At 38.1% G+C, this 26,804-nt stretch overlaps 1 protein-coding gene across 2 annotated transcripts in view; it reads left to right on the top strand.

Moving 5' to 3' along the window:
- Positions 1-26,804, top strand: part of SLC4A4 (solute carrier family 4 member 4) — a 390,757-nt gene that overhangs the window by 70,068 nt on the left and 293,885 nt on the right. For both annotated transcript variants that reach the window (XM_007998838.3, XM_007998839.3), the window contains exon 3: positions 2,258-2,437. In XM_007998838.3, coding sequence (XP_007997029.3) covers positions 2,258-2,437 — 180 coding nt within the window. The remainder of the gene's footprint in view (positions 1-2,257; positions 2,438-26,804) is intronic.

A 26,804-nucleotide genomic window follows, 5' to 3' on the forward strand; every position in this document is an offset into this window, starting at 1 on the left:
CACATTTCTGCTTGGCATCTGGGCACCATAGCACTCCATAGCACAGTGTCAATTCTGAAAGTTCCCACACCTGTGTGGAAGTGCACAGGGAAAACCAAGAAGGAGGTGTTGGAGGAAATGGGGATAGATAGAATCTGTTGCTGAGAGGATGCCTATCATGATGATGCGAACAAAATGGCACCACTTACTGCAACTCAAAGTAGGCTCCAAAAAGTCAAGTGCATTTCTCTCCAGGGTTTGGTGGCTCACTTTCTGAACTGGCCTAACTCTTTCATTAGATTGACAACGATGACACTTCCTAGCCAGAATTCTTACCTTAGCATCTTATCCACCATATAGACTGTCAATTAAATGATTTGATCAAATGTACTATGCAGATTTGGGTAAATATAATTTAAAAAATCTTTCTATATAACATCATTATGGCAGTGTAGCTTCATTACCATTTTTTGCTTATTTGCCCTATTTAATAGGGTGAATAGAAAATATTTAATGTGACAGGTTAATAAAAATTTTCCAACCTCTTAATTTGTGTGTGTTTTCTTGAAAACAACCAAGCATTTCGTGTTTGATTTATTGAAGCAATTGGTTGGCTTTGCTCACTTACATTGTTGGGAGTTGAGATAAAACTTCAGGACTCCCTCAGTAACTGGAGCACAGGAAACAATTGACACTGTTTCTTAATTCACATTGTTTCTGAGACATTTCCTACTTCCTAGTATAATATAGTTTTCCCATGAGAACCATTTACTTGCAAATGGTTAGACATGATACGTTTCTCACTGGCACACATTCTGTGGGGAGAATTTCACTGTGTTTTGTAGTAGCTGAGTTGCTGCGTGTGTGTTGGGAAGGAGGTCCTGCTTTATGTAAAGATGCCTCCAACTTCATTCAAGCATCTGATGTCTTCTTTTGAATACTAACCCATTCACTTAGGTTCTGCGTTGCTTAGCCGGAATATCTTTCCTGAAGGAGCATATAATTCTTTTAAGCCTGCCAATTTAAGGAAACACCTCTGCCAATTATGGTGTTTTTAGATATACCCCGTAGGTTACTGTGGAAAGTAGTTCGTGACAGTTTGTATCATACATACTGTATGTACATGTATTTGGATGTAGATGCGTGATACTGGCTGTGGCACTGCAAAGTTGTCATCAAGGAATACTTCCAGAAATGGGAAATAAAACCCATAGATGAGAAAATCTAATCTAATTTGCAGTTCAGAAAAAAAGTGTTCACATTATTTCTGAAATGGTAGTTCCTAAAATACAGAAGTTACACTGTATTTAAAGTGAAAGTAGAAGTTTTCCAATTTAAAAAAATGATGTGGAACTTTGAGTTTCTTTCTTTTTTGTCTTATTAGATTTTGTAAAAATAATACCACTTGTCAGTTTTGCAGCTCCTTCCATCTAGAGAGCTGAAAGCATTTCACAATCTTTTTTCCTCATGCCCTTCTCTTCAAGGCAATTTTTGCTGGGCTCAGTTTATTTTTATCATTGCAACAACCAGTTTTTAGAAACTTTTGGAAACGAAAAAAGAAAAATGAGAATGGCACTGTAGCTGACATTCATTTTAGCTGTTTCCTAGTGTGAACGTTTGAGTATTTCTAAAATCTTTTCTCCAAGTATGTCTTATTTTTCTCAGTTTGTCCCAGTTCTAAGTCTCTATTTTGCTGATTAGGTAAAAAAAAAAAAAAGTTTTAATGTAAAGCCTTACCCCCTGCAAAATGACTTTTTGAACTTTGAGTTAAATCTTTGTTTTTGCAGCGCCAGCAGCTCCTTTTCCAGCAGGCACTAACCCTACCCAGTACAATCATAGACTCATGTAAGGTTGAAACTGGAGGGACCTCTAGGGACTACCCAGTTTAAGTCTCTCCTTCTAGAAATGATGAAGTTGAGGCCCAGAGTGGTTAAGAGATACATGCTTAAGGTCAGACAGCTAATTGATGGCAGAGGTATGACCAACATGAAGGATTCCTGATTTCCAGTTTGATATTCCTTGGTTTTCCTAAACAAAAGTAGTCTATCTGGACAGAATTAGAGTAGGCTCTCACAGAGTCCTGGTGTCAACCACTAGCTTGAATTATACTGAAGCTAATTGAAAATTGGGAGGAAATTTTATTTTTCTAGAGTTTGTTAAATATAGGATGGTAATGTTGAATTTATAGACATTTTCTTCTGATCTGTGCATCTTATGCAATTTATCTGCAGTACAGAATGTGGTTTGAACTGACTGGTCATTCATGTACCTTCCTTAGGCCACCATACCATTTACATCGGAGTCCATGTGCCGAAGAGTTACAGGAGAAGGAGACGTCACAAGAGAAAGGCAGGCCACAAAGAAAAGAAGGAAAAGGAGAGAATCTCTGAGAACTACTCTGACAAATCAGATATTGAAAATGCTGATGAATCCAGCAGCAGCATCCTAAAACCTCTCAGTGAGTACTCTGAGCGTTGGTGCCTCTCTCTGCCTCACTCCCACATCTTTGAGAAGGACACCTTTTTGAATCCTGTGGCTAACGGGGAGGGCCACTGTAATACTGAGATGGTCTGTTCTAAAGGATAATGTCTGTGGAGATGCTTTGCTTGTACTGGCAGGTTGATCTAGGAGGTCATCTGGTAAGATTCTGAGTTGATCAGAAAAGACCTAAGTTTAGGCATAGCTGTGTATTCTACATTTTTATGTGTAATATTAATAGGGTTGTGTTACAGATGGTATTTATTTAACTATATCAATAAACAGTAACTGGAAGACTGAAAGAATCTTTTGCATTATTTGTGCTTAGAAATAGATTCTATTGAGACAGTAGGTGAAGATGAGAGTGTATGTCTATATATTTACATATCTTTCCAAATGTCAGCATTACAGGTGACATTTAACCAGGTTGTGAGCCAGGTCAGTGATTTAAATAGGAACTGTGGAAAATCATCCTGTAAGAGAGGTCTGTAGAGTGACACGGTTATTAAGATGTTGAATGTATTAAATGTCATACATTGGATAAAAGTGTTGCTAAGAGCAGAACAGCAGGAGGTCAAAGAACACCCTTGGATTCGAGTGATAGGATAGGCTGTGTGTTTAGGTGTATATTTATGTTGCTTTTTGTTTCTTTAATGTGGAGAATATTTGGCTACATGGGCCAAATATTGTGGCTGAACTGAGAATGAATATGTGCAGTAGAAACACATGCCAATTTTGGAAGATTCCCCAACAGGAGTTACACAGTGACAGCTTTTCATGTTGGCAGAGCTCTGTACATTCTTCATGTCTTTGCTACAGTTGCAGAAATATGGACCCTGCAATAAAATGCATTATGGATGGCACAGATAAAGATCGGGTTCAGTCATTGCAGGTGATGACAGGCCAAATTAGAATGAACAGCTCAAGGGTGTTGAAAAGTGAATTTACAGAGTTAAATTAAATTGGGTGTGAGGCATAGTGATGTGAATTTTTTATAGTCTCACCGTTGGAACTGAGCAGGTGGCTTAGGAAGCTAGACAAGTGCGGTGCTGAGAGGAGCAGTACAGGTGGACCATCGAATTAAAGACAAAAGCTCGGAGGAGAGCTTGAGATGGATCACGAAATCGAAATTAAAAGCATTGAAATAAATTTAAGACTTTGAAGGACCAGAAGGCAGGAGACTCAAGTTATGTACTTTTCACTGAAGTCCTGGGGGAAAGTCTGTCTGAAAGGGATCCTTTATATATCGATTAACGTAGTAGAGTCTGTTTTGAGAAAAGTCCTTCAAATGCACATAAACATGGCACAGTTAATAGTCTGGAGGAACAAAAGATAACATTCTTTTCCAAATAAATGACTACCGTTTATCTCGATTTACTCTGTATCTCTCTGTCAAGGCCTGAGCCAGTGTCAGGTGTTCTGTCCATTGTGCATGTGATTGTCTGCTCGCTCTTTCTCGTTCTCTCTCTCTCTTTCTCTCCCTCTCTCTGTGTCTTTTATAACTTGTCTTTCATTCTTCAGTTTAAGGACAAGAGTGCATCATCACTATAAATGTTAAAAAGTAAAGAGGTGCTTACCTAGACAAATGGGCCCAGGAATTTTAAGATTAAAATTATTTATCAGCTTTTGAGAAGGGCAAGGGAAACAGTGCCAGCAGCACTCAGATAGGTCATAAGGAATGAACAGATCAGGAAGATGCTGAGACCCCATGTGTATCAACCACAGAATACTGTTGCATTCTGTGGCATTTTGGGGGAGTACTGCATTATGTTGTATACTGGCTTTCTGAAGGGAGCCTATGGAGAGACAGTTGTTAAGGACTAAATTGTTCAGTGATCGTAAAAAATTATTTATAAATATGTATTTTATAGTTTTGTTCCTGCTGATCAATAAGTTGCACACTAATATGCCTTTGGCATATTTGATATGAGTTATCCAATTTAACACAAAGGTCCTCTTAGAAATTGCTGTATATCCTCAGCTGCTTTGATGGATTGGTAGTTAATTATTTGGTACAGTTCTGTTTAAAAGTCAGAGTTTTTGCACCTAGACATAGAAAGACTTTTAACCCCACGATTTTGGGGGAAGCCATGGGGTTCTGGCACCAATATAATGACAAAATTCTTGTGGGAAAACTGACTTCATGAAATACTTGCCTAGTATACTATTATTGTCTCTCAAGAACAGCCACATAACAATTTATGTTGTTCTGTGACCTATGGTGTTTGAGTTGCTTATGTCCATAGACATATCATGTCCCATAGACAAGATTCCCACATGTGTCTGGCAGTCCATGATGTGATGCTTATACTTCTGAGAAAAACAAAAACTAAATAACACACATATAAATAGTAACTTGATGGGAGTCATCTTTGATTCTTTCCTTGCTTTTACCCCCATATGCAATCCTTCAATGATTTCTGTTGGTTCAGCATTTAAAATAGATCTGAATTTGTCTGTTCCTTTTCAGTTTTGCTGTTACATTTTTGTCCAGGGAATCATCACGTCTTGCATAGACACTGCAACAGTCTCTGCTTTTCAAGTATTTCTTCATAGAGAGGCACAATTGATCATCATAAAGTATAAATTGGACCATGTCCTTCCTCTGCTGAAAACTTCCCATTGTCCTAAGAATGAAACCTCAATTGGGCATCATAGCCCAGTGTCTTTCTAGTCCTGTGATGTGCCATTCTCTCCTTGCTCACTTTACTCCAGATCCATTGATGTTGTAGTTCCTTGGTGGTAAAACCTTTTCTGCCTCAGGGCCTTTGCTCATGCAAACTTGTCTTCCTAAAATGGTCAGCCCATTCTTGTCCTGGTTAGCTTTTCTGTTCCTTTATGTTCTGGCTTTTACATTGTACCTCTTCGGAGAGTCCTTTCCTTACTACTCTCTCTAGTGCAGATTCCCCTTCATTATTCTTTCTCAATGCCTTATGTTTCCTTCAGAATATATGTTTTAACACATGATATTTGAGAGCCTACAGGTTTGTCTTGAGCTGATGCTAGATTGTAATCTCCATGAAAACAAAGATCAGGTTGTCTAGTTCACTTTGTTATCTTTGGCGCCGCACAATGCCTGGCACATAGTATGTGCTTGATATATGTTTATTGAGGAGCAACTGAGTGAATGAATTACTACAGAGAAAGATGTAAGCATTGCTTTTATTGGTCTAAATATTTCTTACATCCTAGATAGAGATCCAGTTGATTTTCTTGTTTTTAAGCCTGGCACATCGTGTTTATATTTCCCTGCCTTGCCTTTCTCCCTTGACACATAAAATCTTGTCTTCGCTTTTAATTATCCCACTTTGGAAAGTGCCTCATTATTTTGTCTATTGCCAAAGTGGGATTTTGGTCTGGGTAGGTAATTCCTGAGTGTATGGAGCTGCTTGTTAACCACAGGTGATGGATGAAACTGAACTGCAAGGCACATGAATTTTTCATATACACTTAAAAATGCTCACTATTCCACAGAGAACTCAGGCAGCCCCCCTTCGGAAACCATATTAAGGTGGCATGAGCTGGCACCGTGGCACATGCCTATAGTCACAGCTACTCCAGAGGCTGAGGTGGGAGGATCATCAGAGCCCAGGAGTTCGAAACTGTAATGCTCCACGATTAGCCCTGTGAATAGCTGCTGTGCTTTTTCCGTGGCAATGTAGTGAGACCCTGTTTCTACAAAAACATGAAAGGGCATTTTTAAGAAGTAAACGAAGTATCTTCCAGTATTAGGCACATTAAGAAGATGGCATAATTAACAGGTTCATTTAGTTTATAACCTAACGCTTTCTATTTTCTTCATAGCTTTGGTGTCAAGACTGGGTTTCTAAAAAATAAATGAGTGTTTGATTTTTACACATTTGGAGCTCTGAGGAGGAAGCGAGCTAGCTTCATATCCCCCTCTGAGCTCAGCAGCAGCTCCAAGTCCTTTCACAGCTGCTATTCCCAGTGTGGCGTCAGAGCTGGTGTCCCAGCTGGGGACACAGAGAAGGAAACGTGTGTGAGAGCGTGGTGCACTGAGCCACGGGGAGAGAGAAGCTGGGGAAGGAAAGCGAAATGGAAGAACAAGCAGGAGAGACAAGGGAATGAGGAGGTGGTGTGGAGTGGGTGGTTGAGAGAAAAGTTAGATTGTGCTCTTTCTTAAAAATAATCCTTTTTGCCTCCTCCACTGTGCATTTTTTTTTTTTTCTAAGTTAGCAGCTGCCATCCTCTGAGGGTTGCCCAAAAAGTGGGTGGGAAGGTGGTCCTGGCTGAGATAGGTTTGGACACACAGCACACCTTCCCAGCCTAGATGGTTTTGGCCTCTGTGCCTCACATTTTGTTAGTGTCCAGGGATACTTATGGGGGCATCACAGGCTACTTTGTGACTGTAGAGATCCTGAAGATGTGTAAGATGGTAGGAAACAAAGCTACAAACAGAACATCCTGTTCAGCATTTTGATCTGATGTGTGAGATGTTTCTTGACAAGCGTGAACATGCATTCATGCTTGGAGGTGCTAACTGCCTCTCACACACAGGTCTTGCCCGTTGTGGAATCATAGTGCTAGGTATGTCCATAGAGACACTCATTCAGTCTTGTGGTATTCTTTTTTAGCTTTTTGGATGTGTACCAGAACTGACGGATTTATGCTAGTGAACATTGTTCTGTGAGCCTGGGACAATGGATGCTGGTTGGTGATCCAGTTATATTCAGGAAACCGAAACAGAGAAATGGGCAGCTGCTTTTGTTTGGTGCTTCCGGGTAAATGAACAGAGTAGCTTTTCATAAGAGCCAAGAATATTTGGTGTTGTGTCATTTGACTTCCCCTTTTCCCAGTGCACACCCCTCCCAACCTGACCTCATACTTCTGGGTACATTTGTACTTTTTCTTGATTTTTAAAATGTTTTCAGGAAAGATCCTTAATTTAGATACCATAAAGTAAGATTTCTTTAATTTTCTACATGCCATTGGCATTCTCAAAAATTGATCTATATATAGGAGAAAAGGCTTTGGAAATGTGTGAAAATGAGGTAGACCTGTCCCCGTTTAAAAAACAAAACAAAACACAAACACAATAAAACTATACCATCTCTTTCATCCTCTTCTCTATTTTTCACCTTATATAAGTAGGAGGAAGTACTTTGTCTTTAGGTCTGAGTACAAATTTTTTTTATATTAAAAAATAGTTTAAAACATATAGTTTGCCTTTTCAGAAGGGACACTTGTGTTGTGATTTTACTGGAAAGGGAGCATATCAGAGCGGTTAAGAGTGCACATTTGAGCCAGATTATTTGAGTTTGAATCCCAGTTCATACCAGCAGTGTAACCTTGGTTATTTACTTAACTTCTTTGTGCTCTAGTTTCCTCATATGCAAAAAGGGAATGATCGATTTTAATCATAGTATTCTGAACATGAAGTGAGCGCTGCATACAGTCAGCAATAATGGTTAGCAGTTATTATTTTGAGTTACTATGATTGCCTTCTTCAAGCTCATCTTTTCCTATCCATCATATACAGGTAATGCCAAAAACCTCAGGCTAAAACTCTGTAGAGCTTAATTCCTTGTAAACAATAACCACTAATCTTTAAGCTCGTCTGGTCTTTTCTGCCACAAATTCTCACTAGCTATTCTTTTGCTTTAGCTGTCGGCTTGGCTCTTGGTTCCCAATGGCCTATTTGGGAGAAGCAACCTAAATTTCAGTCTCTTATCTTGCCAGCGAGTGTCAGTCTGGATGTTGGCTGGCAGGTGAGAGGACCAAGGGAACAAGGACTTCAAGGGGCAGAGGTGCTGTCTCCTGTGCTGCTCTTTGGTGTGGAAGACTGCTACCAGCAAGTGGCTTGGTGTACCAAGGGTGTCCTTGAATTTAGTCGGCAGTTGTAATACGCTGTTCTGGACGCCTGGAATCAAATAGGCTGTTCTCTCTTTTATAAGAAGGATCTCTTTCTGGCTCCTTCTTTGTGTTTCTTTGTGAAATTAATCTGGTTAAGAAGGGCTGTTGGGTGGGACAAGTCAGCAATTTAGAGGCAGTGTTGTGCAGAAAGGAAAAATATTTGGCATACTTGTGTTTTTGGTGGCAATGGGTTGGCTCAACAATGTGTTTTGTGTGGTACAAATAATTGTTGTTTATTCCTCTGTGATGCTGATGAATACAAGAGGACTGTGCCATGGTGCTTCTGCTTCTTTAGCCAGTTAACTGCATAAGTCTCTTAGAGAGCCTTGAGTTTCTGAAATGCAGCTTTCTTGAAGTCACCTTGAAGTGCCCTTCAAATGGCAGATTTTACACTATTCATTTCTTGTTGCCACTGGCTCTTCTATTCTAATAGTTATTCCATGTTATCATGCCATGAGATGTTATGAATAGTGTGTTTACACGTGTCATGGGAGAGTTGATGTTGTTGCTATTTATAGTGACTTATGAGTTCAGGAGGCCTCAAAGGGTTCTAGTGTACTCCAGGTGCTGGGGTACTCAGGGCTAAAAAGAGATTGTGACTTAGGGTGGAAAATGGGGGAAAACCAGAATAGTGTGTGGAATTTAAGGTGTGAAATTTACTTTAGTGAAGTAATTGGGGTATAAATGACTGTCTGCCACAGGAGTTACCACCTAAGAGGAAGGCAGGTCACATCCTGTGGTTTGGGGTTCATCCATTTACAAGGCAGGAAGCCTGAATGTGTATTTGTGAGTTTGTGTGAGTGTGTGTGTGTGATTTGAATGCACTGAAAAAATGAAAGATATTGGCAAGAGTCTTCTTGAAATAGTATTCTATTTAGGACATTTTTCATATAGAAGGAAATAATTCTTAAAGGACAAGGGTTCTTAATACCAGGGATTTAAATTCAGTGCTTTATGAGTATGAACTCATAAATGCAGAAGTAGTTGGGGTGAGGGACCATGGGCCTACTCTATAAATAAATTCTCCGGAATTCTTCCATGACCACAATCTGGAGGCAGGAATGTTAGACTCTTCTAATAACTTTCCCATGGATAGGAGTCTTACTTGACTTTTCATCACTTTTATAGAGGTGTTGTGAGCAAGGAGTCTCCATTTTAGTGGTTAATGTAGAATCAAGATCCCAGTTATCCTTAATCCTTCTCTGTTCTTTTTCTTCCATAGCCAGCCACGCACTGAGCCCTGTTGGTTTTTCCTTCAGAGTTTCTCTTGTGTCTGCCACTTCCTTTGAATTCCTGAGTCAATACTTCTTATTTGGAATTTCAGCCTTAAGTTCATCCTTGAAATAGAAGGGAGCTATTTCAGACAAGGCTGCCAGACATCTAAAATATTAGTTCTATAGTCTCTTCTTAATTAAATAACAAACAAACAAAAAATCCTTCTATTGCTCATCATTACTTAAAGTAATGAGTAAAGCGACAATGTAACAAAGTTTCCTCTGCTACTTTCAATCTTTTACGTAGTTTAATGAAAAATATAGGTATATTCTGTCTCAGCAAGGCCACTTTAAGTTCATTTTTATGAATTCATAATGACTTCCCCAGGTTTTGAACTCTTGCAGCAAGTATTATCTACATTACACAATCTGATACTTAGATCTGTAATGCTTCAAGTGGTGACTTACCTCTCTCATTCAGGTGTATGTCATCTCTTCAGTATTATCATTAGAGACTCAAAGGCAGAGGCAGTATCACATACTTCTTTTGAATCATGTTGTGCAATAGCATATTTGTTGAATGGATAGGTAAATAAAATACCCAGAAATTACCCATTGGGTTAAAATAATCTGGTCTATCCAAGAAAATTTACAACTATCTTGGTTAAGAAAATGCTGTCCCTCCAGCCTAAATCCTTACTGAAATGTGATTAAAATATAAATAACCAAAGAACTGTCCAATAGAGTGAGTTGAATCATGGTGAAATAAGAAGAGAGAATACCAAGAAAAGTCATTTTTTTTTATGCTGTAGTTCTACAATTTGCAATAACTAACTTGTAAAGAATTAAAATAGAAATTGTCCATGTTTTTAAAACAGAGATAAAAGTGCTACCTGTGTGTACTTTTTTTCTCATGGGAAATACGTTAAAATATTAAAATGCATGAAAATATGCAGTTAAGTGTTGGAATGCAAAATATTATAAGACGACATGTCTCTAAAGAACTCTATAGCTTTCTGAATTGGAATAAGCCTGCCTTTGCTTACGATTATTTATTTAGGGTTCATATTCCTCTGTGTTGAATGAGGATAGAGCATATAAGAGGTTACTTATGACAGTGATATTTGTTAATTACTGAATGTGTCACCGAGGCTGTTTGTGGAGTTTTTTTTTAAATAGAGAACTTTAAGAGTTGGTACTATATGTGTATCTGGAATAGATACACAGATGAAGGTCCGTGTTGCTTTCAGAGATGAAATAAGATTACTTTAGCACCCGTGTCAGGATTATTATTTACTGATTCTGAAACAAGAGCATCACTGGAATGTTTTATTCTTTTGCTATTTGCCAATTAGCAGAATTCTATTATTTAAAAAAACATGTTGCACCTGATATCCTTACTTAGAAACTACTCCTGTTGGTGATGGTATTGTGATTCAACAATTTGTAGCAAAATTATCTTTTGTCAGTTACCAGAATTTTGCCACGAAGACCATGAGATAGAGCGATTATATTTAACTGATTCTACTTCATTTATGAGATTTTGGGTAGGAATAATTTAAGTGTAATGGAAAATATGACTTCTGGATGCAAATGTACAATAAACATGTAGGCTGTCTAGCTAGCTGTGTTCGTTCAAAGCTGAAGTTGTTTTCCTCAGAAAATAGGGCAATTTCTGTTACCAAGGTATGGAAATAGCAATTGCTATAACTAGACATTTACTGCAGATTCACTCAGTATCCAGAACACACGCATGAGCAACTATAAAATCCTAAGTCAATTATTTGTCTAATTGTACTTTGTTACTTCTTGTGACACTGCTGAATGCCACAAACAAAACAACCAAGCAAATTGGGCAAAAAAGCTTCAGAAAGATTTTAGATTATTTTTTACTGATGTCCACACACAGACACAGCTAATACTCTCCCTTGCTCCTCTAATTCCTAAATATAGATTTTGAGCAAAAGAGACTCCGGTTAAGAAAGACTGAAGATAGGTGGCTGGCATTCCAGTGGCCACTTCAGTTAGATCAAATGCTAACCAAAGTTTTTGAAAAGTATGGATGTGTGCCTTTAGGAAAGTTTTCTGTGCTGTTGTTTGCATGCTCCAGCCAAACTTGGAAGGTTTATAGATTTTTTGCTCTTCATGAAACTGACTTTGGAAATCTGTCTATGCTACATTTTCCTTAAGCCTCTTTTATCCTATTATTTTATGATTCTTTCTGACATTAGTAAAACATCTAAGCAGTGAATACAATAGGATAAATTTCAGGGTGTTCTTTGTACATTTTTGCATATAGGAAGAAGTGGCCAAGGTGCTTTCCTCTTTTGGCAGATGGAGCGAAGGTGCTGTCTTTAGTGACTGAGTGGGAGTAGGGAACCTTTAATTTAGTAAAAGACTCATACAAGTGCAGATGAAAAAGAAATCAGGGCAATGTATAAGAAGAAAAAACAACCTGGAGAATATATTTATTTTTAAATAACAATTGAGTTTTAAACATGTCTCTGATTTCTGTATTTTGGCGAGTCATAGGGAATAGAGGGGGAAGTGCAGGGATAACACTGAAAGTAAAAGGAGAGAGAGGACATGACTTATTCTGAGAAAAAGCAGAGGAAGTAGAGGAACTCCACCAAAAAAGACAATGAGATTAGATAAAAACAGAAAAATCACTGGGTGAATGGCAAGGACTAACATCTTACTCCCTCAAAATGGAGCTCTCTATAACTTAGTAGGACCAGCTCTCTACATCCTGTCCTCAAACTGGTTTCAAGTGGCCTCTACCTGCCTTATCTTTAGATTCCCAGGGATAGTTTTTTCACCATGATTTTCAAATGATCACAGTGATTATCTAACTATCTTCCCTTTATTCTTATATTATTATTACCTCTTTGTGTTGGTTTTAGACTCATCTCTACAAGATGTTCCTCCTGTAAGGAACTTCGGCCTCGTCTTTTAGTTATGCTAGTCCTTTTCCTAATACCTGATTTTAAAACACTACCAGCATACCATATGATAAATATCTTTAGCTTTCTAAAAATTCTTTTAAAACATACCCTAGTCTTCTAGCAGATTATTTAATATAACTTTGCAATTCAGTTTACACTTTTTATAGGAGGTTACCTCAAGTCTTTGTTCAGTCACAAGATAAAGCTAGACTAAGGTCCAGCTTTTACAAAGATGCTACCCTGAGTGTCCACACCAAATCCAAGGCTGGCCTCTTGGTTAATCTGCCTGATGACAGAGGAAATTCAGAGTCAGGCAGTGGGACTGTTTTGGAAGACAGCTGGGTCTAGGGGAATTTTTGTAAGCAACGAACCATTTTTTAATTGTGAAACCACTGGATATGGTTAGTAGTTTATTTAAAAAATGCCATATGTGAGTTCATTCCTATATACTGTGACAATCATAGTTTAATCAAAAGCTGCTTGTGACATTTCTGTTAGTGTTCATAAAAGAGCGGCTTGCTTCCTTGAGATCTTGAACTCTGTGCCAAATGCCAGCACATTGAAAATTACAGTTTGGCTTTTAGGCAATTGTGCAACTTTTTGAGTGTGTGGTAGATTTTTATTTATTTTTGTCACATTCACTAATTTGTCATCTTCCTAAATGGAAAAATATTTTGTCAGCATTTTGTTTGGTAAATAGTGACTGTTACTCTTTTCTCCATGGTTCCCCTGAGAGGAAATAAGCTAATGTAACTGCTTTTTGACTCTTTTTTTTTCTGGCCAGAAAGCCAAATGAATGTGTGATCTCACTGAGATATGATCTGTTCGTATGAACTGTAAGCTGGTAAGCTTGTCATCATCCTTCATGGTGCTGGGACAGGCACCCGGCTAGCCACTGTAACAGGATGAGGAAAGACATGCAGCGAGATCCCTAAGACTTCAATTCAGTGCAGTGCAAGTCAATTCATTTCAGTTCAGCTCACTTTAATCCGATCTAAGAAGTATTTATGGAGTACTTTTTAGGCATAGTCCTGGGCACTGGGGCTCTAGAAATGAAAATTTCATAAAAACTGACATTTTGGTAGGGGAAATAACACAAATCAGATAAATTTAAGAGAATGTGATAATTACTAACTACATCAGTATCAGGAAGGATGAGATGTCTCATTCATCCATCCATTTCTTCATCAAAAACATTTATTGAAGGTCTATACCATGTACCAAGTACTGTGCTAGACAGATGTTGGGGTGATGATAGTGAACAAAATTAAAGATACTTTCTACCCTTGGGGAGCTTGTAGTCAGTTTGGAGAGACACTAACTAGTCGAATACCCATATAAATAAATGCTAAGTTTTACCTTTGGTATGTACTGTTGGAGTGTGGCCCATGGTGCTGTAAGATTTGATAATAGGTGGGTTCTGATCAAGTTAGGGAGGTTAGGAAAGGCTTCTCTGAGAAAGTTATGCTTGAGTTGAGATCTGAAGGATGAGAAAAAATTTTGGTGAAGGTTGTAAGTGAAAAAAATACTGCAGGTCATAAGAAGAGCACAAAACAAGTCTTTGGGCCAGGAGAAAGCATGAGGAGTACGAATGTGGTTATCTAAGGCAGACCATCAACGCTGACCAAGTATGCGAGGCCTCACTGAGGAGAGTTCCATCTAAAAATAATTTCATTATCTTTGACTAATATTTGAGAAAATGGCCAAGGCGGGCAGATCACTCGAGGTCAAAGTTCGAGACCAGCCTGGCCAATTTGGTGAAACCCCATCTCTACTAAAAATATGAAAATTAGCTGGGTGTGGCAGTGTACGCCTGTAGTCCTAGCTACTCAGGAGACTGAGGTATGAGAATTGTTTGAACCTGTGAGGTAGAGGTTACAGTGAGCTGAGATCATGCCACTGCATTCCAGCCCGGATGACACAGTGAGAGTCTGCCTCAAAAAAAAAAAAAAAACAAACAAACAAAAAAGAAAATGAAACGTACCAATTTCAAGTGAATAATTATGCATATTAAATGCCGTGCTAAAAGCACATCTATATATAAGGCATACAGTAAATTAAAGCACTGATTTTTAACCTAAGTTTAAATGGAGCTTTATGGTTGTGATTTTGTATTTTTTCTCAACATTGTTTATCTGCAGAACCACTCCCAACTTCTGCGTACATCTTATAATCTTCTTTTCTGCAAATATTTATTCCTATGATATCAGTGTGCCAAATAGGTTTTTTTTTTTTTTTTTTTTTTTTTGGCCACTAGGGAATCTCAGCACAAGCTTTTGGCATTGACATGAGAGGTGCATTCTTACCTTCTCATATGGCTCCATGATTTTGTCTGTTTTCATGTACTATCCCATTGGCAGCCAGGGGATAATTCTTTAAAGATACCAATTCTACAGTTTTAGAAGTATAAAAGGTTGGAGGGGCAATTCCTTCTGGGTGAATATTTCAGTAGCATTGGCTGTAAATCATACCCAGGCCTTTTCTATCTGTGACTCACATGATGTAAGGAAGAGATCAGATGACGGGGTCGAGAGGACACAAAACCTCAGCCCTGCTTCTGCTCCCTCAATGACTTCCGCCCAAAATGACTTTACATATGTCACCAGAGCATGGAAGCATTTATGGCGATTTATACTTTGGTTTTGGTTTGTTAGCTTATTTTGTCATAGGACAAGAGGAGACATTTCTGTTGCAAGAGGAGATTTTGTTTAGCCAGAGGAATTTTGAAACTTTTATGTGCTAAATACACCAGAGTATTTTTGTTCATTGTACTTTTGAAGTTTGTGATCAGGAAATGTATTTTCTTTAAAAAGAAATCAGAAAAGGTCTCAGGAGGGCCTCAATGACTGTAATAAAATATGTTTCTCAGAGCACTTTTTATGTTTTCACACTTCGCTTTTTTCTCCTTTGCTGCAAGTTGCAGTTTTCCATCAAAGTTATTTTGGATGGTGTTGAAAGTTTTCTCTGGGTCTTTGTGCACAGTTCAGAGGGCATTCAGGGAATTGACTAAGACGAGCTGACTATATGTTGCAAAATGTTTTATTTTTGTGTAGTGCTATATAACACATAGACACTTTCATACACAGAACCCTAACTGTTCCATAGCCCTTGATGCAATCAGAACAAGCATTATTCCTGTTTTAGAAATACAAATCAGAGGTTCCCACAGGCTAAGCAATTTGCCTGGGGTCACACATGCTGTGTTGGGAGTCAGAATTAGAACAAGGTCTTTGGACTTCTGGTCTGACCCTCTTTATACTAACTATATGATGAAGCTGACGTACTGGAGTTGTTGGGCTAAAAACGAGGAGCCTTTGTTAGGGTGCAGTCAAATCTTGGAGGATTCCATTATTCATTTCTCCAAAGCTGGGTATATTCAAAATTAGAAAATTACAGCTATGAATAGTTGTTTTCCACTTGATTGGTCTAAAGTCAACTGAATTCTAGAGAAAACTCCTTTGAAAGTGTGTTGCCTTGGAAATGGATGAGCATAGCAGTATAATAGCTTTTACCGTATTTGAAATTCCAGCAGTTTAGGTGACAGTTGTGTCTTTCTGAAGGGCGTGGGCAGATTCTATACGGGCTTTTCCCGTTGCTCATCAGCTTGGCCATGGCTGCTCTTATTACAGCAGTCACTCATTTTCACAGATATCCTAAAAAAATTTTTTTTTTTGTTTTTCTTTTCTGAGTTCAGAACATGTGGAAGTAACTTCTTTTTGGCATATTGCATGGCGTGTCTTTGCCTAGCAAGTAGTTGGTGTTAGGAAATGTGCATGGACTTGAGTGGGAACACATAACATTTGTCATGTACTATAGACTTAACAAAGGCTGTCACCTCCATGATTATGTTTAATCCTTGTAAAACCTTGTGAGAACTATAATGCCAGTGTTATTGTTCCCATATTTTACAAATGAAGAAAGAAAAATGTATTTAAAAACGATTATACAGTGGTTAAGACCATAGGCTTGGAATCATAGTTTGTGTTTAGATCCCAGTATACTTACGAGCTTTTTGATGGTGGACAAGTCATTTGATTGCTCTAAGGCTCCATTCTTGTGATCTGTGAAATAACTTGATAAAGAAATGTACCTCACCAGGTGGCTGTGAAGGGTACATGAGTATAAAACTTTCAAAGGGCACTGGCAAATAATACAGCTTAGTGTATATTCGTTATCAGCATTAAGTAACTTACTCACATTCACACGTTAGCAAGGAGAAAAGCTGGGACTGAACCTTTTTTTTTTTTTTTTTTTTTTTAAGCGAAGTCTCGCTCTTGTGCCTCAGGCTGGAGTGCAATGGTGGGATCTCGGCTCACTGCAACCTCTGCCTCCCGGGTTCAAGAGATTCTCTTGCCTCAGCCTCCCGAGTAGCTGGGATTATGGGTGCCTGCTACCACGCCCAGCTAATTCTTTTGTATTTTTAGTAGAGTCGGGGTTTCACCATGTTGGCCAGGCTGGTCTCAAACTCCTGACCTCAGGTGATCCGCCTGCCTCGGCCTCCCAAAGTGCTGGGATTACAGGCGTGAGCCATCCTGCCCAGCCAAACCTGTGATTTTTAACTCCAGCTTCTACCTTGTTGTTTTTCCAAAATACCAGGAATTTCCTTCTTTTTCTTCTCCATGGGCTAGCCGCTGCTACATTAGGTTGTTAGTGAAGGGGATGGGTTTTGGAATAAAAGCCTTGGAGATTCTGTGAGAACATTTGACCTCCTGGAATAAATCAGTAAATTATTTAAAAATGTAGAAACACACTCCTTATCATGAAGAGCTACTTGGTTCTAACCCAAACTGAACTTAAAAACATCACCCACTCTGACTCTCATTATTAGTATATGAATACTTTTGGATGTACTAGTTGATGTGATGTATCCACTGTCCTTAGTAGGGGATTAAGGATAGATGTTGGATTCCCACATTATAAGCCCTCTTGCTACCCTCAAGCTTTCCTGGCATGGACCTGGTGAGAGTGAGGGGTGAAGGCTCATTGGGGAACAAACCATGGTCTCATCTGCACTGTCTTCCAAGCAAATCAGTTCGATTAAAAGCAAAAGAACAAATTAGCTTGAGATACTTACTGGATTGGGATTGCCCCTTGAAGTGTTTACATTTATTTCCATCCTGCCTGTTCTCTTCCAGCAGCCCTGCTAGAGCTTTCTGGACAGCCTAAGTAGGCATGGTGGCTGCTGCGGGCGCCCACCACTACACATCTTTCATGTTTGCCTGCAGGGGTCCTCAGTGCTGCACCATAGATTATGTCTATGTAGACATCTTCACTTATTTAAACGTTCACTTCTCTGATTATAAAAATAATAATACCTGACCTTTACATAGTGCTTGACAGGTTACAAAGCATACTTGTATACATAAATGATTCTGAGGGATCTTTAGAGATTATTATTTCTGCTTTACATGAGAAAATATAGATCTGAAAGGTGAAATAAATTACCTCCAGAGAGGGTACAAGTGTGAGAAATAGTTAGGCGTTGAACATCTCAAGTCTAGTGTTCTTTTTTATAGTGCCTACAGTGATATCTTCTCCTGGAAATGAATTAATTTGTTGGCTAGTTAATAGCTTCTCACATTCTACAAAAGATTAGGGGTCTTGGAATAATAAAATATGGGTAGAAATAGAAACCAAAACCAGGGAGAACACACAATATCCAGAACCACTAGGATTAATATTGTTCCTAGAGTTGAATTTAATTTGTCTTTGAGCTTCTTGGCAGCCAAGATAAAAAGAGACGCAGTCGGCTACATATTTCTTATTAGAAAAGGAAAAACATGTTACAGAGAAGTAGAGATTTTACTAGGATTGCATTCAAGACAATTCTTTTGCTTGAGGCTATAGATAAAGGGCAATAAGAATAATTGAAGATAATGCTCCCAACAAAAATTTATAGCTACATAATAACATAAAAACGCATTGCAAGGGGGCTAACATTTGTTGGGTGCCTATTATGTGTCTGGCACTCTACTAGGGATTCTGCATATTTTATTTTATTTAATCCTCATGAACATTTAATGATCACAACTATTTTTTAAAGGTATCATTATGAACATTTAATGATAAGGAAACTCATCCTCAAATAATTTAAACTACTACTTCGGTGTCACATAGCTAGTAAGGAGTAAGCCAGCAGTTGAGATCCAGACCTTGTCTGATTCTACAGCCCATGTCCTCACCGCTCTATTCATGCTGCCTATAATGCGTTAGAGACATAAATTAACTAAATGCAAGTATGTCATCTTCTAGTGTTTCTGCTTTATCCAAGGATATGTTTTACCGGACCCAGATTCTAGGCTGATCTTCTGTAAACATCGTTTCTCTCATCCAGGCTTCAGTAGGAGGTGAGTTGTAGAAAAGCTCATGTTACGGTGCTGCTTGAGAGTGTTTCCCCGGAGTGATAATTGTGGCTATGTGTTGTTGTTACTGAATATTAAGCACTTCTACACTACCTTCTTTAGTCTTCCCAGAAGCCCAATAAGGAAGATACTTATTTCCATTTTGCAGATAAGGAAAGTGAGGCTCATGGAGGCTAAATGACTGAAAGACATACAGGTGCTCAGTGGCAGGATTCAGATACAGATTTTCCTGGCTCTAATTAGCATGTGCTTCACCATTGTACTAGAGGGCCTCAGGTTAAGCAAGTGGCAAAGTTGTTAGTCTCTTGAAAAAATGGATCTGTACTCTTGTTTGTTTGAAAAAAGGGATCTGTACATCTTGCCTCAGCACTGAGATGACTGCGGGAGGACCTAGAGACAAGTTTGAATTTTCCTCAAAGGCAGTTGGGCCAGCCTCAGCATGTGGTCGAGGTTTATGTGCACAGTTCCACATCATAACGCATGAAGGATATGACTTTGACATAAAAAATGTTCAGAGATGGTGTTCCTGATGATTTTTCACAACTACAAGAAAACCTTAAAAATATTTCAGTGGATTATATTTTATGGGGTCTCTGAGGAACCTACTAAGGTGAATTAAGTACTAGATATAGCAATGTCACAAATCGATCTGAACAAATTTAATTTGGGGAAATGCAGCCAAAGTAATAATTTTAGTTTAGAATGGTTAATTTTGAGTGGTTCTTTTTGACAGTGATTAAATACCAGGATCAATTATGTGAAAGATGCGACTCCAATTTTGTGATTGTTCTCATAATAATAACTGCTACGTCTACCATCAGTACAATAAGAATAGGTAGTGCTCACTGAGTTTTGTTCTGAATGCTTGATACGAATAGCTTAGTTAAGCCTCATAACAACCCTATGAGGTAGATATAATTATTAACTCCATTTTATAGATGAAATGTAGAGAAGTGAGTAACGCACCCAAGGGCATTCAGCTAGTAAATGGCTGGCTCACTGCTCTAGTCTGTCTCTACATATAAGTGGATCAGATAAAGATATACATGCCCCTCTTTTTCATTGCAGGGGAAAATGAAACAGTTCACATGCAAGTACTTCTAAATCATTAAAAGCAGAACTTAAAAATAACTGGGGCAGGAATTCAGAAGAAGCATAACCATTGCTTGCTTAGTTATGAGGAGACTATTCCTGACCCCCCTAATTCTTTCAGTGGGACAAATATAAAAAGACTAGATGTCTCTATTGAGCTCCTATAGTTTGGCTCGTAGTTGGTTTCAGTCCACAGGGCCGAGAGCTAGTTAAAGTTTGGAAAGGCTCAATCTCATGACATTGTTCTTGATATGTTTCTTCACAAGGTAATGCATAGTGTTTGTATTACTGATAGTAGGGTGGTTTTGTGTAAAGCCCACTTGCTCCTTAAGCCAAATATTAGACTGAGGATTCTAGAATTCTTTTTTTTTTTTTACAAAACAAAAAATTGGCATAAAGTTTTGAAAGCATAGACAAGTAGTTGAGAAGTAGCTCTGAGAAGCATATGTGTCAAGCATTGCATGCTGGAATCAGATTGACCTGGTTTAGATGCGTGGTCTTGAACCTGTTAACTAACTTCTTTAAGTCTCAGTTTCTTTATCTGAAAAATAGTGGTAATACTATCTGACTCATGGAACTGTTGTGATGATTAAATGAGATAATCAATATAAAGTGCTTAGCGTAATGATTGACATATAAACTTAAAGTAAATACAGTTGAAACTTGAACAACATGGGAGTTAGGGGCACTGACCTAGCACAGTCAAATCTATGTGTAACTATTGACTCCTCAAAACTTAACTAGTAATAGTCTGCTGTTGACCAATAGCATAAACAGTTAATGAACACATTTTATATGTTACATGTATTATATACTGTGTTCATATAATAAACTTAGAGAAAATAAAATGTTATTGAAATGTCATTAAGAGAATCATAATGAAGAAAGAATATATTTACTGCTTATTAAGTGGAAGTAGATCATCACAAAGGTTTTCATTGTTGTCACCTTCACATTGAGTAGGCTGAGGAGGAGTAGGAAGAAGAAGAGAGGTTGGTTTTGCTGTCCCAAGGGTGATAGAGGGAGAAGAAAATTTGCATGTAAGTGGACCCATGTAGTTCAAACCTGTGTTGTTCAGTGGCCAACTGTATGTGCCATATGAGGTTGCCCATTAAAAATGGTATAAACAGGTACTGAGTCCATTCGGATAGAATTAGACATGAAGAAATAAAGCAAATAGTTTGACAAGCAGTGGGGGTCACTAAACAGAACATTCCTAAGTAATTCAGGTGTCAGAAGTTCAGTTCCCAAACGTAGTTAGTGTCTTTAGAGGAGTTAGAAGTTCTGATGATCAGACTCTGTAGAAAACCCTGAGAGAGATGAGGGTGATTCCATGGTAGAGCAGAGAAAGCACTCAAGAGGTGGAGTTCTAGCCTAGCTGTGCCTTTTACTAGCTCTTTGACTTTTGGACACTTCGTTTAATGTTTTGGGGCTTCAATGTACTGAACAGTGGATTGAAGAGTCAGTGTAGATAATCTCTAAATTTCCTACCAGCTCTCATATTCTTTTAATCTAAATTAGTTTAGGTCATACAAAAGTAGATAAATTAGTGAAAAAAGTTGCCAGACTTTCTTCAAATAGTCTTAAACAAAACAGAGAGGAAATAAATGCAAAATAAAACAAAAACTCAAAAGTAGGTTGCTGAAGATTCTGTTTTTTAATTCCAAAATGTTCATTTGAGGCCAAATGCCCCTTTCTTGTCTTTTCACTGATTCCTTTGGAGAAATGTCCTCAGCTCATTCACAGGCCTAGGATGTTTTGCTTCCTTCCCTGATTGAAAAAATTTCTTTAAAAAATTCTTTCACTGCAACAGCAGGAGTGAACCCAAAGGATTCAGGCACAGGAAATGTCTTTGCTTTAATTGTTGCCAGTGCCAGTACAGCCCTTTTCCAAGTTGCCCTGAGCTGTCAGCAGAATGAAACTATGAATGAATCAAATGAATAGGGAAGATAAGTCTAAAGAGCAGAATACATTTTTTTTTCTTCCCTCCAAAAGAACAACTTTGTCTTGAGCAAAAGATCATTTAAACTGAAGATGCAGTTGGCATGGTGCCTTGGAAAGATTTGTTTCTTTCTTTCTACAATACTTCCTGAAAAGTTTTCCTTTCATTTGAGACTTGTTCAAACTGGTTATCATAATTTACCTTAAAATATTGGTGACAGGGAGTGATGGCTAAATGAAGGATAGATTCTAGAACTGGTTCTTTACCTTTCGAGGTTTCAAGGTAATAAGGTTTTCCTCAGAAAAGGAGCTCTTTTTTCTCTGATAGTGCTTTGAGAATAGTAGTATATTTTAGCAGGCAGACACATCACAAGTTACCTATTTAAACCTCCACATTTAACAGATGAGGCAACTGAGGACAAGTGATTTGGCCAAGGTGGCACAAACAGTTAACTTAGGCCTTCAGCCCTCAAGCAAGTGTTTTCAGTACCACACCACATTTCCTTCCTATATTGGGCTGTGGCTTCCTAGTTCTTACATAATAACTCAAACTTACCACAGCAGTAACCATTTCCCACCAACATTAGAACTTTAGAAGAGTAGAAAGAATTTTCCATCTTTCTGAAGACATGCTTCTAAATGAAGTTGAAGCTGGTGATTTACTTCTGTTAAATCCACGAGATGTGACTGCCAGGCTCTCCTGTAACGGATGAACACAAGGATAACGAAGTGTAAACATTCATGACTGAACTGCAATTTCCAAGACAATTAGCAAGCCAGCTCCAAGTGCAGATTGGAGACCCATTGAAGGGGAGACAATATGGCAATCATTCTGGAGTAATCCTGCAGCACTACAAACTGGCATAATAGAGCCTTTTTAATTTTGAGAAACTTTTTATTTTAAAAAGATTATAGATTTGTAGGAAGTTGTGAAAGATAGTACAGAAAGGTCTCATGTATCCTTCAATCCACTTATATCTTATATAATTAGAGGGTAATATCAAAACCAGGAAACTGACATTGGTACGATGTGTGTATATACATATAATTTTGTCATATATACATTCATGTAACTACTACCACAATCAAGACACAGAAGGGCTCCATCACTACAGAGATCTTCCTTGGGCTATCTCTTTATAGTTACACCCCCTCCTTTCACACCATCCCTATCCCTGGCAACTACCAATCTGTTTTCCATCTTTGTAATTTTGTCATTTCATGAATGCTATATAAATGAAATCATATGGTATGTGAATCTGCTTTTTTATTTTTTTAGATCATCTTCTTCTTCTTTTTTTTTTTCCCCCCACTAGCATAGTGCCCTTAGTTCCATCTAAGTTGTTGCAAATAGTTCATTATTTTTATTGCTGAGCAGTATTCCATGGTATGGATACACCACAGTTTGTTTAACCGTTTACATATTAAGAGGCGTCTTGGTTGTTTCTGATTCCAGGCTTTTGAAATAGAGCTGTTGGCCAGGTGCGGTGGCTTACGCTTGTAGTCCCAGCACTTTGAGAGGTAGAGGTGGGTGGATCCCTTGAGCCCAGGAGTTCGAGACCAGCCTGGGCAATATGGCAAAACCTCGTCTCTGCGAAAAAGACAAGAATTAGCCAGGTGTGGTGGTGCATACCTGTAGTCCCAGTCACTTGGGAGGCTGAGGTGGGAGGATCACTTGAGCCCAGGAGGTTGAGTCTGTAGTGAGCCAAGATTGTGCCACTGCACTCCAGCCTGGGCGATAGAATGAGACCCTGTCTCAAAAACAAACAACAAAAAACAAAAAACAAAAAACAAAACAACCCCAAAACAAATAAAGCTGCTATGACCAATTGTGCACACACTTTTGAATGGACATTATTTTTCATTTCTCTGGGATAAGTGCCCAGTAATGCAATTGCTTGGTCGTGTGGTGAATGGGTGTTTTATTTTTAAAGAAACTACCAAACTGTTTTTCAGAGTGCTTGTATCATTTTACTTTCTACTGACAATGTATGAGTGATCCAATTTCTCTCTACTCTCACCAGCATTTAGAATTATCATTATTTTTTATTTTAGCTGTTCTGATAGTTGTATAATGATAATCTTATAGTCCTAACTTACATTTATTTCCCTAATGGCTAATGGTGTTGAGTATCTTTTTTGCCATCTGTGTATCCTCTTTGGTGAAATGTGTCTTAATATCTTTTGCCCATTTCTAGTGGGTATTCTTTTCTTTTGTTTTCTTTTCCCTCCCTCCCTCCCTCCCTCCCTTCCTTCCTTCCTTCCTTCCTTCCTTCCTTTCTTCCTTCCTCCCTCCCTCCCTCCCTCCTTCCTTCTTTCTCTTTCTCTTTTCTCTTCCTTTTCCTTTCCTACCCCTTCTCCTTTCTCTTTTTTCCTTCCTTCCTTCCTTTCCTTTTCTCCTTCCTTCCTTCCTTCCTTCCTTCCTTCCTTCCTTCCTTCCTTCCTTCCTTCCTTCCTTCCTTCCTTCCTTCCTTCCTTCTTTCTTTCTTTCTTTCTTTCTTTCTTTCTTTCTTTCTTTCTTTCTTCTTTCTTTCTTTCTTTCTTCTCTTTCTTTCTTCTCTCTCTCTCTCTCTCTCTCCTTCCCTCCCTCCCTCCCTTCCTTATTTCCTTCCTTCCTTCCTTCCTTCCTTCCTTCCTTCCTTCCTTCCTTCCTTCCTTCCTTCCTTCCTTCCTTCCTTCCTTCTTCTTTCTTTCACTTCTCTCTCTTTCCTTCTTTTTCTTTCTCTTTTTCTCTTGCTCTCTCTTTTTCTGTTGAGTTTTCAGGGTTCTGTATATATTCTATTCTAAATATGAATTCTTTGTTAGATATGTGATTTGCAAATATTTTCTGCCAGTCTGTAACTTATCTTTTTTTCTGCTTCATTGAGGTATAGTTGACAAATGAAGCTATATAAATTTAAGGTGTACAGTGTAATGATTTTATATACATATATGTTGACAAAGGATCACTGCAATCAAGTTAGTTAACACAGCTACCACCTCACCTAGTTACTGTTGTTTTGTTCAGTAAGAACATTTAAGACCTACTCTTAGCAAATTTCAAGTGTATAATATGATATTGGTAACCATAGTCACCATACTTTATGTTACATCCCAGAATTTATTCATCTTACAACTGAAGGTCTGTATCCTTGGACCAGCATCTCCCTATTCCCCCAACCTCCCAGCCCCTGGTAACTGCTCTTCTACTCTCTGTTTCTATGGGTTTTTTTTTTTTTTTTTTTTTTTTTTTTTATTACACATATAAGTGGGTCATACAGTCTTTCTCTTTGTTACTTACTTCGCTTAGCAGAACATCCTCAAAGTTTATTCATGTTGTCACTAGCAGCAGGATTTTCTTCTTTTTTGTGGCTGAATAATATTCCATTGTACATATCACAGTCTATCCATTCATCTCTGGATGGACACTTTGTTCATTTCATGTCTTAGATATTGTGAATGATGCTGTGGCGAATATGTGTGTGCCGATATCCCTTTGAAAAACTGATTTAGTTTCTTTTGGATGTATCCTAGCAGCCTACAAGTGGGATTGCTGGATCCTATGGTAGTTCTGTTTTAAATTTTTTGAGGACTTTCCTTAGTGGCTGTACCAGTTTACATTCCTGCCACCAATGCCTAAGGGTTCCCTTTGCTTCATATCAACACCCATCTCTTGTCTTTTTCATAATAGTTATACTAACAGGTATGAGGTGACAGATACTGTGATTTTAATTTGCATTTACCTGATGATTAGTGATGCTGAAGTCTTTTCTTATACCTATTGGTCATTTATTTGTATGTCTTCTTTGGGAAAATGTCTAATTAGGTCATTTGTCCATTTAAAAAATGAGGTTGTCATTATTATTATTATTATTTTTGCTATTGAGTTGTATGAGTTCCTAATATGTTTTGGACATTAACCCCTTATCAGATATATGACTTGAAAATATTTTCTCCCATTCCATAGGTTGCTTTTCATTTTTTCCCAGCTTTATTGAGGTATAATTGACAAATAAAAGCTGTATAAATTTATGGTATACAGTGTGATGTTTTGATTTATGTATATGCTGTGAAATAATGACCATAATCAAGCTAATTTACATATTCATTACCTCACATAGTTATCTTTTTTTGTGTAATGAGAACACTTAGGATCTATTCTTTTAGGAATTTTCAAGTATAAAATAAATTATTATTAACTATAGTCACCTTGCTGTACGGTAGATCTCCAGAACTTACTCATCCTAACTGAAATTTTGTACCCTTTGAGCAACACCTCCCATTCTTCCCACCCACCCCACCAGCCCTTGGCAGCTGCCATTCTGCTCTTTACCTCTGTTGAGTATGATATTTTTTTTCTTTAAGATTCCACATGTAAGTGAGATCAAGCAATATTTGTCTTTGTGCCTGGCTTATTTCACCAAACATAACATCCTCCAGGTTCATCTGTGTTGTCACAAATGACGGGATTATAATATTCCATTGGATATTATATATGTATGTGTATATATATACATATATCTGTGTATGTATGTATTATATATTTTATCCATTTATACTTGTGTTTATTCCGTATGTTGGCTATTGGTGAATAATGTTGCAATGAATATGTGAGTGCAGATATTAATATTTCCTTAAGATAGTAATTTTGTTTCCTTTGGATGTATACCCAGAAATGAGATTGCTGGATCACATGGTAGTTCTACATGTAATTTTTTGAGTAACTTCCATTCTGCGTTCTATAATGGCTGTCTAATTTATATTTCTATCAACAGTGTACAAGGATTCTCTTTTCTCCATATCCTTGCCAGTGCTTATCTTTTTTTTTTTTTTTTTTTTTTTTTGAGATGGAATCTTGCTCTGTTGCCCAGACTGGAGTGCAGTGGCATGATCTTGGCTCACTGCAACCTCTGCCTCCCGGGTTCAAGAGATTCTCCCGC

This window comes from Chlorocebus sabaeus, chromosome 7, assembly GCF_047675955.1.
Source record: "Chlorocebus sabaeus isolate Y175 chromosome 7, mChlSab1.0.hap1, whole genome shotgun sequence".
Classification (NCBI taxonomy): Eukaryota; Metazoa; Chordata; class Mammalia; order Primates; family Cercopithecidae; genus Chlorocebus; species Chlorocebus sabaeus.